General features: G+C 44.4%; 1 protein-coding gene across 2 annotated transcripts in view; it reads right to left on the bottom strand.

The window, feature by feature from the left end:
• Positions 1-6493: 6493 nt before the first annotated feature.
• LOC148896047 (C-type mannose receptor 2-like) overlaps positions 6494-15600 on the bottom strand; it is a 93593-nt gene continuing 84486 nt past the window's right edge. The window contains exons 2-22 of one of the 2 annotated variants that reach the window (XM_089000022.1): positions 14327-14472; positions 13720-13832; positions 13331-13458; positions 11700-11845; positions 11113-11225; positions 10725-10852; positions 10219-10445; positions 10042-10145; positions 9851-9969; positions 9643-9778; positions 9041-9123; positions 8808-8927; positions 8630-8731; positions 8396-8554; positions 8133-8218; positions 7916-8030; positions 7803-7847; positions 7567-7734; positions 7323-7436; positions 7136-7246; positions 6494-7066 (exon numbers count right to left, since the gene is read on the bottom strand). In XM_089000022.1, coding sequence (XP_088856148.1) covers positions 6993-7066; positions 7136-7246; positions 7323-7436; positions 7567-7734; positions 7803-7847; positions 7916-8030; positions 8133-8218; positions 8396-8554; positions 8630-8731; positions 8808-8927; positions 9041-9123; positions 9643-9778; positions 9851-9969; positions 10042-10145; positions 10219-10445; positions 10725-10852; positions 11113-11225; positions 11700-11845; positions 13331-13458; positions 13720-13832; positions 14327-14472 — 2537 coding nt within the window. In that variant the 3' untranslated portion in view covers positions 6494-6992. The remainder of the gene's footprint in view (positions 7067-7135; positions 7247-7322; positions 7437-7566; positions 7735-7802; positions 7848-7915; positions 8031-8132; positions 8219-8395; positions 8555-8629; positions 8732-8807; positions 8928-9040; positions 9124-9642; positions 9779-9850; positions 9970-10041; positions 10146-10218; positions 10446-10724; positions 10853-11112; positions 11226-11699; positions 11846-13330; positions 13459-13719; positions 13833-14326; positions 14473-15600) is intronic. The other variant, XM_089000023.1, reaches the window with a different exon arrangement.

Here is a 15600-nt window from a genome sequence, read left to right as displayed (position 1 = left end):
ACATTGAACGGAAATTTATTGATCATGCAAAAGTGAAATTAGTGTTCCAAAATGAAAGCTGTCTGCGTGCATGTGCGCAGATCAAAATACATCTGGACAAATTGAGAAAAAAACAAAATGACTGGAACCCACAAAGGACCTGTCAAATGAAACAAGTCATAATAATAATCATAATAATTCATGTCATTTCTAAGCGGCTTTCAAAACTCTCAAGGTCACTAAACAGGTGGAAGCGACCTCCGCTGGATGTCGTGCCGAACCACCTCTAAGCCTGCCCGCCAAAGAAAATCGGACCCAAGTCACGTTTGCAAATGCAGCCAAAGCTCACACATTCTTTCCAAAAACCTGTTTGAAAATGGATTGGTTCCAAAACCGAAACCACACTTTCCATTAAAATTCATGTCATTTTTTTTTATCCGTTCCAAGGCGACTTTTCAAAGCACTTTTTAACTTTGACAGCATAATGCTAACCCGAGGTCATGTGTAAAATACGACATACATAATACGTTCATCTATAACTGCTTCATGACATGATGTGTTTGTCGCGTAGGGTTGATGGGGGGAATGGTTCAGATTGCACAACTCTCCATGTTTATTTGTGTTGACACACAAAGCAGAATACAGTGAGACCTCAACTTACAAACACCTTATCTTGCAAACTTTTCGTCTTAAAAACGTCAAATTTCTGAAAATTAAACCTTATAATAAGCACTATTTTCATAATACACACCCACCACGGCTGGCGGAGTGATCTTCGGCGGAAGCACACGACCGAACAGCACCAACAGTCCTAATGGAAGGTGACTCTCCTTCCATAAGCCATCAACGACCATCAAAAAGCTCAATAAAACTTTATTTTACAGCACAGTTTATTTCTTTCATTACAGTCCTCATGTAATGCGCCTCTCTTTCCAAGCAGCAATTCCCTTTGACCTTCGACCTCCAACGCCATTCAAATCAAGCCATCAATGACCATCACAAATGTAAATAAAGTGACTTGCAGCGATACAATGCAGCGTATTTCTTTCATTACAATACAATAGCACATTTATTATACATAGAATTAAGGTATGTTGTGTGTAGTTGAAAAGTATATTTTATGGAAACCCGGGAACGGATTATGCCCATTTTAATGGTTTCCTATGGGATTTTTTTTTTTTTGAGATGCACACTTTTCGCCTTGCACACTCTGTCTGGGAACCAATTCAGTTGGTAAGTTGAGGTCTCACTGTAACCCAACAAGTTGAAAGTACTCAAAATTTTTATGGCAACTGATTACATCAACATTTTTGAGTAGTGGAAATAAATGTTATGAGTTTGACTAAACTTAAATGTTATGAGTTTGAATGAACTTAAAAGATGTACTTTCAGTTTACTCTAACGTTTTCTTAATTTTTAAGTTAAAATTATGTTTCATATTTAAGTGTAACCAACTCAAATTTATAATGTTACATGACAAAATATATTCACGTATACTGTACTTACATTTGCCTTCTATGACAAAAACAAAAACCCACCTCACATGTCTGTTTTAGTGCACATTTTTTATTAAGGTTTTTTGATCAAACATTCATGATAACAGTATTGTGCTTTTTTGCGCCTGTAATGGGCAGCATCTTCACAGCCTCCCTTTGTTCAGTGGAAGGTCGGTGCTGTTGGACAGTCTGCGGCTGGATGGATGCATGGCTTGAGGAGCCGGCGATAAGAAGGAAGGAGCGTCAGCGTATATGGAACTGTCGCGGGATGGAATTGAAGCTGATTTATGGGGGACAGGAGATGTCTGTGGAGACAATCTCTTTTCGTCAACGGATGCTACAGCTGCGTGTTTGCTTTCAACATTTAGCTCATGGCAGACGTACAAATTCCACTATGACGTCCCTGATCCACTGGTGAAGAGATGCTTTGATCCTCTCCTCTTTCATCTGGAACTGCTTTATGGAACAAAGAGAAAGTGCTTAAGAATGAATGTCTCTCTGTGTCTTTGTGATGTCATGTTATTTGTTATTTCGTTTTTTTTTTTGTTCTTTTGACTTCAAGACGGCGCCGCGAGAGTGGCTGCCTTTCCAGCACCTCCTGTGTTTTGCTTTTCTACTTTCATTTCTTTCATAACTTTGCTGCTGTGAAATGTAAATTTCTCCACTGCAAGACTAATAAAGGCAAATCCAATCCAATCAAGTGCACAGCGTACGTACCAAAACAACAAATAAACCCCTGAGCAGTTCTTCAATTTCTCCACTGTGGGACTAATCAAGGCAAATCCAATCTAAATGCGGTGCATACATTAAAGCAAACAAGAGGAGGCGTGCATCAGCCAACCTGCATGGGGAGACATCTCACAATCATGCCATGCATCTTCTATTCTATATATCACAACAGAAATGCTGTCGGGGTTAAACAAGATGGCGCTAGTTGTCACGGAGAGAAGTGCGACAGGATGAATGTTTTCAATGTCTGGATCCTCTTCCCATGCACTGCAAAATAGACATCAATAGACATTTGTGTTAGAAGTCAGGCAAAGTTTCGAAGAACTGCGAGTCATCTTCTCGTAGGTAAAGGGCCAGACTGCGTCTCTCTCGTGTATATCACGCCGCTCCTTGATCAAAAGCAAAAGGAGATAAAAAGCCACGTTTTCATTTGGGGAAACTTCTCTTCAGCATCTCAAACCCAAGACAGTGGCCTATGGAGACCTATGGAGAATGAACTTCTGTTCAATATAAAAAAAATGTATTATTTTTCATATGATTCGGGTCATTAATCACGTAGCATTAATAAAAATGTAAACATACCTTAGATAATGGCGGCGTTACTCAATTTCCACCCTGGGCCTAAAAGGGTGAATAGAAAAAAAAACAGACAACACATGTAATTTGTATTGTAATTTGCGCTTTGTGATAGGACTGATTTGCTTTCAATCGTTGGATTCATTCATTAAGCTTGGATTCCACCATGCAACATGCGTCTTCTTTTCAGTTCAACAAACAGTCGTTATTTTGACCTTGATCTGCACCATGTATACTTATATAGCTAGGGAGTATATATATATATATATATATATATATATATATATATATATATATATATATATATATATATATATATATATATATATACAGTAAAGTCTCGTTATATCGATATCGGATATATCGATAGTCCCGGTTATATCGATACTATTTCTATGCACGCACGGAGAAAATTACATGCAAACAGGGTCGGATATATCGATAGTCCCGGTTATATTGATATTTTTCGGACTCCCTTGAATATCGATATAGCGAGACTTTACTGTGTATATAAAGTCTCGCTATATCGATATTCAAGGGAGTCCGAAAAATATCGAAATAACCGGGACTATCGATATATCCGATATATATATATATATATATATTCCCTGGTATTCAATCAAATATACACTTATCAGAGAAATCTTTTGGTTTATAACAGCAGAGTAAAAGCTTTTTTTCTCTCTTTTGTTGATGCGTGCATGAAGCAAGCCCAAAGACGAGCGGCCTGTCGTCACTTTTTCATTCATTTCCAGAACATTCTGACTCTCCCCCTCACACGCTGCAAAAGAAAGTTAATTGTCTGGACAAAAAAAGGGAAGCGCGCGAGCGCGTGCAGGACAAACTCCAACGAGGAAAAACCACACAAGCCGACATCATGTCAGGCTGTAAAAAAAGACACTGGACAAATATTTGTCTCTTTAAAAAAAAAAGAAATAAAAATCGGTGACTTGAATTGGAAGAGATAAGCCAAGAGATATCACCTTCTATCAACGCGTTATTGTTGTTGTTGTTTTTTTCCTCGCGTGGACATTTACTCGGTTTTTCCTGTCGGTTGACCGGCAACTCTTCAAAAAATGGCGGGTGGGATCGTGTCGCCTCCACACAAGACATCAAGGATGTCCACGTGCACGTCGACGCTCTCGTTGAACTTGATGAGGAGAAATCCTCTCGGGTGGTCGGCTTTAGCTCAATGTTTGCATGACAAAAACACGCAAAATTGCGGGCCGACTTGATCCCATTTTTTGGTTTGTTTTTGGGGGGAGGGGGGAGGGGGGGCATACAGGTGAAATGCTTGTTGACCGATGTCACGCCTTCAAGTTCACGCATGCAGTCCGACAAGGTACAGCACGTTCCGGCCACGACGTGCAACATGTGGACTCATTCAAGGTATCAAGAATGAAAGCACGTCTAAACGTGACACTCGACCATGAAAGAACAATACACAGATCCATAAATTCAACTGTAAACCCCGAATGGCATTTGAAAGGATAGGACGTGTCTTTTATTGACTTCTTTTGTAACGCTCCCGCGATTGGAGCACGCATGCACCGCGGGGTCGCGCGCGCCACGACCAAAATCTCCCGATTGATGAAACTAAACATGTCCGTCCAATCTGCAGCAGCGGACATTGGGGGGCAATTGATAAAAACAACGTTTTCTCCACGCGCAATACACGTGCGTGCGCATCGGCTGAAACTGCGCCAAAATGTTTCGTTCGTCAGATGAATTGCACATCGTGTCAGGTGGAACAATCTAGAAAGAAAGCAGACGTGATTGACATCACTGTTGTCACTATATATCGCGTGGGGCTTTATGATGATTATTTTCTTTCTCTCTCTCACAGAGGAGCGAGTCATGAGTCGTCATGACGCGCGGGGGCTGATTATTTGACAAGAATGTCTGAACTCTGAGGAGAGGGGGTGAATGATGTCATGATGCTAAAAGAAATGTTAAATAATTTTGTGTTTCATGGATTTTGGATGGGAGAAAGGTGCGCATTTCTCCCCATCCAAAACAGTAGAGTTGGGCGACCACTAATTGATTTAGACTGATTGAGAAGGTGATTGCAACCACCTGGGAATGACCAATTGCCGCTGGGACCTGATTGGCCAGAAGCTCAGGTGAAGCACCTTTAAAGCCAGCCTGAGCCAGTCACTTCGAGGAGGAAGAAGAGGGACAAAGGACAAGCTGGAGAGCGGTGTTACCTGTGGTCTGTTGAAAGCTGATATCAACTTCAAATAAAGAAAACTCACGATACCCTTCCTGCATCTAGCTGAGTGAACTTTTATCCTCTTTCCACCTGCTTGCTGTATCGCCGCACGACAAACTCAATCAACAATAAATAACGAGAGTGAGTTGAGTTGTATCGGTGTGGGTGTGGTCTCCCTGGGATCCCTTTCGGTGGGAAAACGTGGCAACATAAATTGACCGTCATAAACCGCCGCTCACTGGTGCAGCAGCAGCTTGCTGACCTTGGAGACACAGCCAACCCAGCCAGCCCTGGCCGACCTCACACTCCAGTGACTGACTGGAGCCGACCTGCAACTGCTGGATAAGCCTAGCCCCAAACAAACAACTGTACCACCCGGAACAGTGGTCTGTAACTGGGTTTCAGACCCCAAAGCCAAATCCAATCCATTATTAATCTTCTGAAATTCCCGTTGATCTAGGGCAAAGGAGCCAATTGCACCAATAAAGTGGAACAAAGCCCCTCAACAAGGACCGCACTGGTCAAACAGTTGGCTCTCCAGTCAACAGAAACGGAATTGAGATGGATGACTTGGAAAAACTCAAGAGTGCACGGTCAAAAGCACAGGCCTCATTCACCGGAAAAGGCAATGCTCTGACTACTTATGTGGCGGCTGGATTCCTGGATCCAAGTGATGGTCCAAATGAATGGCGGAGCTTCAAGATGGACTTCTCGAAACTTTTTGATTCCGGGCTTGAGTATGCCAACGCCCTAAGAGAATCAGACGATGAAACGGTCAGAGTGTCTGCAGTGGAAGTCGACCGATTGACCGCTGAGTGCGAGGCAAAGTTCCTTGAGGTGAAACGAGCCACCCAAGTGGCCTTTTGGAATGGCTATGGCAATGACATGTTCTCTGCCCAGTCTAAAATCGCTGAGTCTGTAATTACTCAGCAACCAATCAAGGACCGCAGGCTGAGGAATAGGCCTAGAACAAAGAGGTCACCGAACTCAGTGACATGCTGGTAGAATGGAAGGAGTTGATTCCTGCCTCTAAGGTAGTGGATCTAAGAATTTGCTACCGACCACTGACAAGCTGGAAGAAGAGGAAAAGAAGGATCCTCCAGCATCGGAGTGGGAATGTCCAGCACAGACACCCATTCACTCCCAGATGAAACTGTGGAACCAAAGCCTGAACCTCACACCAAGAAAGCGCTGACCTCCAACATTGGAATGGGAATTTCCAACAAATTCCCATGCAATCTGCGGGTCCCGCTTGGGTCAAATTTTTGCCTTTTTTTCTCATTCCATTTGGCAGTTTCTCAGACGGCGTTCGAGCCTGGGCCCCCGCGGCTTTTTGCGAGTCATATATGTCAAATCCACCTATTTAAAAAAGCATTTTCCTTTTAAGTGGTGGCAGTTGGCTTTCATTCTGATCGTTTGGTTGGATTTTTAATAATCACGAGTAACAGAAAACCATTCATGTTAATAGTAAGTGCAATGCACACCAATGATTCAGACAATGGCTGTTTGACACACAAATTTATTTGATCAGAAAGGCGGTAGGTACCAAGACTATGGTGCGACATCAAGGCTTCAGTCCCCCAAAACAATGCTTATCTTTTATCAATTTGTTTCCACAAAAATCTCTGTATCAAGGCTAACAGGTAACTTCAGCATCAAGGACGCACTTGGTTTACTTAAAATTCTACTGTACATAAGATACAAGACAGAATAAATATGGCATTAGACACACTTCATTGCATGATTAATATTGAGAAACTGGTTTACTAAAAATTCTACTGTATACAAGAGACTAAATATAGCATGAGACACACTTCACTGCTTGATTAATATTGAGAAAAATCAAAAGACCGTGGCAGAGACTTCACCAGGTCAAAAATAAGGAGTAATAATACGGCAGAAGACACACTTCATTGCATGATTTACATCAAATATGATTGAGAAAGACCAAAAGACCGTGGCCGAGGCTTCACCAGGTCAAATGATAATTCAATAAGTCTTCAGTTATTCTTGCCATCCGTCCCTCCCAGTTGTGGGTCAGTCTTTTGTCTGAGGAACGTTGACGGCATACGTGCTGAAAATGAAACAGAGATTGTAGCTACATGTACGTATGTGCAACAACGATGGGAACGTCGCATTTTACCTCTTCGCTTGCAGATGTAGCCTCTCTTGTTAGCACAGTTGTCGTTAGTCCAGTAGCCGTCGTTAGTCGCGATGGAAAGACAGTTGTCTTGATCGTAGTCATTTGGGTTCCCTGTAAGGAAAAATCGGTAAGCACTGCGTTTCGTAACATTGTCGGTGAGAACCGATGACAGCACTTTGAAATGCACCTGCACTCCAGTGTTGGTATCCCAAGAGGGAGCCGTCAGTCCACGTCCAGTCCTCTCCACGGCGGCGGCCACCCGTCCACAGGGAGATCCCGGTTGGGCTTGACTTAATCTCACCTAACACGGACGGGAATGTCATTGAGGATTCCGCCGGGATATAAAAACATGCAAACTGGGCAGCAGAAAGCAAGACAGTTGAGAATTGAAGCCAGAACTTTCTAGCAGAGACACTAAACGCTGGTTGTACCTTGAATGAAAGCCTGTGCGTAGGGGTCGGTGATGCTGACCAAGTCTCCACCATATTTGAGGCAGTCGTCTCGCGCATCATCCCAGGTCCTCGCCGCCAGGTAACGGATCAGGTAGCAAAAGTCACCAAAGGGATCCTCCATCCACCAGCTGCATTTTTCAGTCCAGCCTGCAACAAAAAGGCTTCTTGACAACCAATTGCTTGGTGGAAGGACGAGCAGTGTTTGCGAAATCCACCTGGTCCTGAAGTTGACAGCTGGATAAGCTGCCCCTGAGCCTTGGCTGCAAGAATGGCAGAATTATAAAATCTCATACAAGACATGCGAAGAAAGGGTGAAGACGCTTTGGACCTTTTTTGCAGATGAAACCATATCTGGCTGTGCAGTCGTGGGAACCGATTTGACCCGAAGCCTTCATGACACCGCAGTTCCCGGTCTTTCGGACATTTTCCCACTGGATAAAACCCTGTGCATCGCGGATGCAATGTCGTTGACTTTTAATTGTATGATTATTTGATGACGATTCTGAAATTCTTTCAACAAAACTAACTGGAGGAGTTTCACTTACTTGAGATGTTCCGTCAATGAACCCGTATTTGTTCTTCTCAATGTCATTGAGTCCCACCCACAGAGGTGACTTGCTGCTTACTTTGGCTTCAGAATGAAAAAAAGGATGTTAATTGTGTTCTTGGACTTTTTCTTCCTTTCACAACTTTGCTGCTGTGAATTGTGAATTTCTGCTCTGCGAGACGAAGGTTGCGCTCATGTAATCTCATCTAATCCAACGATGTACGTTGCAACGAATCCCTGAGTGACAGTCTCGATGCTCACCCTTCAAGAAGTTCACCTCGTTCTGTGTCTGAAAGCTGACGAGGTGACCTTGATCTGCCACGCAATAAGCCTCTGCCTCCTTCCATGATTGTGTCCAACCATCTTGGAATTGGTAGCAAAAATCGCCATGCGGAAGATAGTCGGGGTCGCAGTAGGAAGCTAAGTGGAGAAATATTGATCAGAAAATCTTGAAGCGATCAAGATTGTTGTGGGAGGAGCATCTGTGAGACTCACTTTGCACCGGAGTCTCTTTGGGGTTTTGACTTCCTGTCTTCTCACAAATGTAACCGCGCCTCCAGTCGCAGCCCATGGTTTCCCATTTTCCTTCATAGATTCCTTTTGCCGTCAACAACAGAGACGTGTTGGCTTTTGTCATTGAATTTGGTCAACGTTTGGTTAACGCGAACGTTACCTGTGAAGATGAATCCGCAGTCCCCTTTCTTTGCAATGTCTTTGGGATATCCGGTTCTGTAGTTTTGGTAGTCAAGGGGGGTTTTGTCCACCCACTGGAATGTCCCATCTTGGTCCACGTCTGGAACACCAATGACGGTGAAATGTTCAGTATGCGCGATACATTGGCAAAGTCCACTTTTTAAAGCACTATTTATCCAAAAATGGACGGATGGATAAAAGTAAATTGTGTACCTGATAAACCAATCCACATCTCCAAGACATTCTTTTCTTGAAATTCACCAAGTCTGCCAGTAATGAAGGATTGTTCATATTGGCTGCAGGAAAAAAAAAAATAGACAGCTTAAAATCAGAACAAATGAGGAGCCTTTTCCAAACCGAGAGCCACAGGGGATGCCGGGGCCCATCGCAGCAGTCTCTGGGCACTAGGCGGGGGACACCCGGAATAGGTCGCCAGCCAATTGCAGGGCACACAGAGACAAACGACCATTTGCTCACACTCGCACCCGGGAATCACTTTCAGCGCTCAATCAGCCTGCCGTGCATGTTTTTCAAATGTGGGAGGAAACCCTAGTGGGCCCGGGGGGGAATGGAGTGGGATTTTAACTCACAGCCTTGCACTGTTAAGTGGCTAAACCCTCGACGACCGGGCCGTCCACATTCAAAGTGGCCCAGGTTAGATGACTGCCGGAAGCCGACACCCACTAAGTATATATTGTTGCGTACGAAAAGAAGAGTATGAATAACATTTGTTCCGTTCGAAGACCTTCCATACTTTGGAGCGAGGAAGCTGAAGAGGATGAAGCCATCTTACCCCCAAAATGCCCAGAGTGTACCTGTTGATGACGAGCAGGTGAGCCCCCTCTTTGGAGCATTCGTCTCTGGCGTCTTTCCACCATAGGAGCTGGTCGATGTTGCTTCGCAGCAAGTAGCAGCTTCCGGAGAATCCCAGCCACCCGTCAGGGCAGATGGCTGAGGCGGGACGTGATGAGTGCGCGTTTCTGGGTTTTTAAAGTGCGGCGGATAAATGACGGCGTCGCTTACCGTCCAGTGGCCGTTTGCATATGTACGGACGCTCGGAACGGCATGGCTGTGACCTCCACTTGCCAAAGCTCTCGGACTGACTGTTGACGACCGTCGTGCAGGAGCCCACTTTGCCCGTGCTGTTCGGAGAAAGAGGAAAGCGGCTCGGACGTATTCGGCTAAGCAGGCATGAGGCAACGAGATCTTCTTACATTGAGGGTTGACCTTCTACCCAGTTGGTGTAGGTGAGCGACATGGCGTCAGACCAGTTCATCTTGTTCCCCTCTCGGAGCTGACACGAGATCTGATTGCATTCCTGGCGGAAAAACAATCCGGCTCTCCATCCACTACCTTGTACAACTGCCACGGTTGCTAGCCGTTTGTCTTACCAGATTGGAGAGTCCGATCCAGGTGTCATTCCAGAGAGGATTGAACATTTTGGTCACGTACCAATCCTCCACCCCAGAGGCGATGGAGACGAGGTCACCGCCCTCTAGGATGCAGTCATCACGGGCCGCGGACCAGCTCTTTGGGGTTTCCCACTTCAGCTTGTAGCAGTGGGAGCTGTACTCGTTCCATCCATTCCTCAGATCACATCGTTGCACCGTTGAATTGGCTGAGGGAAAACATTGCGGGTTGTGTGCGGCTAACCGGTGGCGGTTGAGTAGCCAGAAAGGCCTTTTGATGCTACTCCAAAAACGCCAAAAAGCACTGGGCTACTTTTCCAACCGTCATGATCAAATTTGGTCTTGAAAATCAGTCATGCTAATCAAAGGAAGATTTCACAGTAAAATGGAGAATAGGGAGAGGCCTGTCCTCTGAATGGTCGCTGAGGATTGTCACGCCGCAGCTGGATTGCAACAAAATGCAAAAAAACAATGGCGGATGGACTCACGGTTGGTGCGCTCGCAGATGAAAGGTAACCACTCGGAGCAGTCATAATCATTCAAGTTATCAGGGCCTCTTAGTTGACCACAGTCCTCCTTCGTCTTCATGTTGTCAGGCTGACCTATTCGCCATTTCCTGATGAAAAAAAACAACTATTTTCAAGTCTGATTGTATTTTTCATTCGCTGTCTGCTGTGAAGAAGCGCTTTGCAGCCAATCGCCTCATGGCAGGTGCTACCCAATCACTGGTCCACCCGCCTTCCCCGATTTTGGACCATGAGGGAGACGAGACGAGACGAGACGAGAGGGAAGACGAGGGAGGATTGTATTGCTCCACTCAAGCACCCAGGCAGACATGGCAAGCTTGCAATGATGTTACGGAAGGAAATGACATACGTTATTTGGGAGTTTAAGGGACTGCCGTCCAGCCAAAGCCACACGCCCTTGGTGATTTCCTCTGTCAGGCCAACCCAGTGATCATTTTTTCCGATTTCAGTCTTCAGCCACTCCTACAAGATATGGTACATGAAAATAAATACACAACATACGACTGAGCGGCAGAGGTGATGAAGCCACTGGCAATTTGTGAACTTGTGCTCCAATAAAATCAAAGTATTTGGCGGGAAAAAAAAATCTGGTGAAACAATGCATGGTCCATCGATGACAAGGTGATGCAACTGTGCTTCTTTGAAGGTGGGGGGGAGCAGCGGAGTGCTCCCCCCCACCTTGGAGCAGGGACCTCCTATCAGAGCAGAGGTCTGGTACTGCCACCTGTATATATATATATATATATATATATATATATATATATATATACAGAGTGACCAGCACAATTTTAGTTCACTGACGAAGCTTTTCGGATGAGGAGCCAAACGTCCGACACCTTCAAAGTACAGATGATGGCCGAAGAAACTTTTTTTAATCGAGAAGACAATCCATAACAAAATGGTTGAAAGGTTTAGTTGGCTGTTATGGCGCCTCACCATTTCGTCGTTGTCCTGAATGATCACCAATTTGCCATTTATTGATAAACAGAAGGTCTGAGCGTCGTGCCACGGCAGTTGTTCCCCGGAGATGTAGTAACATTTGTTCTTGTACGATCGCCAGCCTGCTTGGCACTGACTTTGTCCTGGAAATACACAAATACAGATTGTTAGTCTTTAAAAAATGACACATTTCAGAAGACAGCCCTTGAAATGTTTACCTGCTCCCCCCCGTCGCTTAAAAAAAGAAAAGAAATGACCCAAAAAAAATAATAAAGAATATTCCTTGCACGCAAAACTACAAAAAAAGGTCAGGTGGTTCCAGTCTTTGGAAATGTGACCAAAGACGCCCCACTTGAATTTCGGAGGGTGTGAGGGGGGAGGATAGGGGAATGTTGAGGCAATTGCAGTGCCTCCGGCGACCGCCAGGGCGAGCGCCCGAGTCCAGCCCAGCCCAGCCCGCACCACCTCTGGTGGCCGCCAGGTGAAGCTGTTGAGCTTGTGACTGATGCGCAGTACGATGACGTTTCACATTGTCTTTGAAATGATTTCAACGCCTCACAATTAATTCCAGATTATCTTCAACATTTGCATATTCATGATGTCATCACCAAGATTCCGAATCGTGTTTTTGGGGGGTTGCAGGTGGGGGGGGGGGGGGGGGGGGGACAATATAAAACATTTCAGAAGACACACCCGAAAATGAGGAATAATAATCATCATAATATTAATAAACTCCATTTAGATCAAATGCATTTTATTTCAAGCGCCTTTCGAAGCTCTCAAGGACACTTGACAGTCTAGACGAGCAGAGACACACTAATAAAAAAAAATCCAATTATAAATAGAAACAAGAGATACATTGACACAGAAAACGACGCCCTTCACATTGCTTAAAAAAGAAAAAAAGATGCACCCAAAAACGAATTTCCTTGAATGCAAAACCAAAAACATGATTGCCATTTTGAGGAAAACACATTCCATTTTTCGGCAAAGCAGCGGCGGCGGCGGCGGACAAGATTTGCCAAGAATGAAGGCAGGCAACAGATGCCGGTCCGGTGTGTCGTTCGCGCACGAAGCGGCTTGTTGAGGCGATCGACAGGAGACGGCTCCTATTTGGGAGCCGACCAGAGCAGCCGCCTGCTCCCGCTCACTTCAAGTCGCACCTCAAAATCCGTGGTCGAAATCACGCAAACCGAGAAATAAGCCACGGCCATTTCAAAATACATACACTGTATAGAATAATAATAATAATAATAATACAAATTATACTATAATACAAATATTATAATACTACTACTAATAATACTATAATACTAATAATCAGAATCAGAAAAACCACAATGGGGAAATTTGCAATAATAATAATAATAATAATAATAATACATTCCATTTATAAGCACCCTTCAAAACCAATTCTTTTTTTTTTTTTTGCATTTGTGTGGCAAGTTGTAGACTGTCCATTCATTATTTTTGGTAGTAAATTAATTTGGATTGGATTGACTTTTCTTTTTTTCCAGCAACAAGTTGGTTTTTGCTTTTTTGGCCTGTCCTCTGAATGGTCGCTGAGAATTGTCACGCCGCAGCTGGATTGCAACAAAATGCAAAAAAACAATGGCGGATGGACTCACGGTTGGTGCGCTCGCAGATGAAAGGTAACCACACGGAGCAGTCACGATCATTCAAGTTATCAGGGCCTCTTAGTTGACCACAGTCCTCCTTCGTCTCCATGTTGTTAGGCTCGCCTTTCCCCCATTTCCTGATGAAAAAGAAAACACTTTTTTCACGTCTGATTGTATTTTTCATTCGCTGTCTGCTGTAAAGAAGCGCTTTGCAGCCAATCGCCTCATGGCAGGTGCTACCCAATCACTGGTCCACCCGCCTTCCCCGATTTTGGACCATGAGGGAGACGAGACGAGACGAGACGAGAGGGAAGACGAGGGAGGATTGTATTGCTCCACTCAAGCACCCAGGCAGACATGGCAAGCTTGCAATGATGTTACGGAAGGAAATGACATACGTTATTTGGGAGTTTAAGGGACTGCCGTCCAGCCAAAGCCACACGCCCTCGGTGATTTCCTCTGTCAGGCCAACCCAGTGATGTTTTTTTCCGATTTCAGTCTTCAGCCACTCCTACAAGATATGGTACATGAAAATAAATACACAACATACGACTGAGCGGCAGAGGTGATGAAGCCACTGGCAATTTGTGAACTTGTGCTCCAATAAAATCAAAGTATTTGGCGGGAAAAAAAAATCTGGTGAAACAATGCATGGTCCATCGATGACAAGGTGATGCAACTGTGCTTCTTTGAAGGTGGGGGGGAGCAGCGGAGTGCTCCCCCCCACCTTGGAGCAGGGACCTCCTATCAGAGCAGAGGTCTGGTACTGCCACCTGTATATATATATATATATATATATATATATATATATATATATATATATATATATATATATATACAGAGTGACCAGCACAATTTTAGTTCACTGACGAAGCTTTTCGGATGAGGAGCCAAACGTCCGACACCTTCAAAGTACAGATGATGGCCGAAGAAACTTTTTTTAATCGAGAAGACAATCCATAACAAAATGGTTGAAAGGTTTAGTTGGCTGTTATGGCGCCTCACCATTTCATTGATGTCCTCAATGATCACCAAGTTGCTATTTATTGATAAACAGGAGGTGTGAGCGTCGTGCCACGGCAGTCGTTCCCAGGAGATGGAGTAACATTTGTTCTTGTACGATCGCCAGCCTGCTTGGCACTGACATTGTCCTGGAAATACACAAATACAGATTGTTAGTCTTTAAAAAATGACACATTTCAGAAGACAGCCCTTGAAATGTTTACCTGCTCCCCCCCGTCGCTTAAAAAAAGAAAATAAATGACCCCCCCCCCCCAAAAAAAAAGAATATTCCTTGCACGCAAAACTACAAAAAAAGGTCAGGTGGTTCCAGTCTTTGGAAATGTGACCAAAGACGCCTCACTTGAATTTCGGAAGGTGTGAGGGGGGAGGATAGGGGAATGTTGAGGCAATTGCAGTGCCTCCGGCGACCGCCAGGGCGAGCGCCCGAGTCCAGCCCAGCCCAGCCCGCACCACCTCTGGTGGCCGCCAGGTGAAGCTGTTGAGCTTGTGACTGATGCGCAGTACGATGACGTTTCACATTGTCTTTGAAATGATTTCAACGCCTCACAATTAATTCCAGATTATCTTCAACATTTGCATATTCATGATGTCATCACCAAGATTCCGAATCGTGTTTTTGGGGGGTTGCAGGTGGGGGGGGGGGGGGACAATATAAAACATTTCAGAAGACACACCCGAAAATGAGGAATAATAATCATCATAATATTAATAAACTCCATTTAGATCAAATGCATTTTATTTCAAGCGCCTTTCGAAGCTCTCAAGGACACTTGACAGTCTAGACGAGCAGAGACACACTAATAAAAAAAAATCCAATTATAAATAGAAACAAGAGATACATTGACACAGAAAACGACACCCTTCACATTGCTTAAAAAAGAAAAAAAGATGCACCCAAAAACGAATTTCCTTGAATGCAAAACCAAAAACATGATTGCCATTTTGAGGAAAACACATTCCATTTTTCGGCAAAGCAGCGGCGGCGGCGGCGGACAAGATTTGCCAAGAATGAAGGCAGGCAACAGATGCCGGTCCGGTGTGTCGTTCGCGCACGAAGCGGCTTGTTGAGGCGATCGACAGGAGACGGCTCCTATTTGGGAGCCGCCCAGAGCAGCCGCCTGCTCCCGCTCACTTCAAGTCGCACCTCAAAATCCGTGGTCGAAATCACGCAAACCGAGAAATAAGCCACGGCCATTTCAAAATACATACACTGTATAGAATAATAATAATGATAATACAAATTATACTAACATACA

The sequence above is a fragment of the Hippocampus bargibanti genome, linkage group LG07 (assembly GCF_051943395.1).
Source record: "Hippocampus bargibanti isolate YZ-2025 linkage group LG07, ASM5194339v1, whole genome shotgun sequence".
Lineage (NCBI taxonomy): Eukaryota > Metazoa > Chordata > Actinopteri > Syngnathiformes > Syngnathidae > Hippocampus > Hippocampus bargibanti.
The sequence above is the reverse complement of the archived record's forward strand: the minus strand, read 5'-3'. Positions and strand labels throughout refer to the sequence as shown.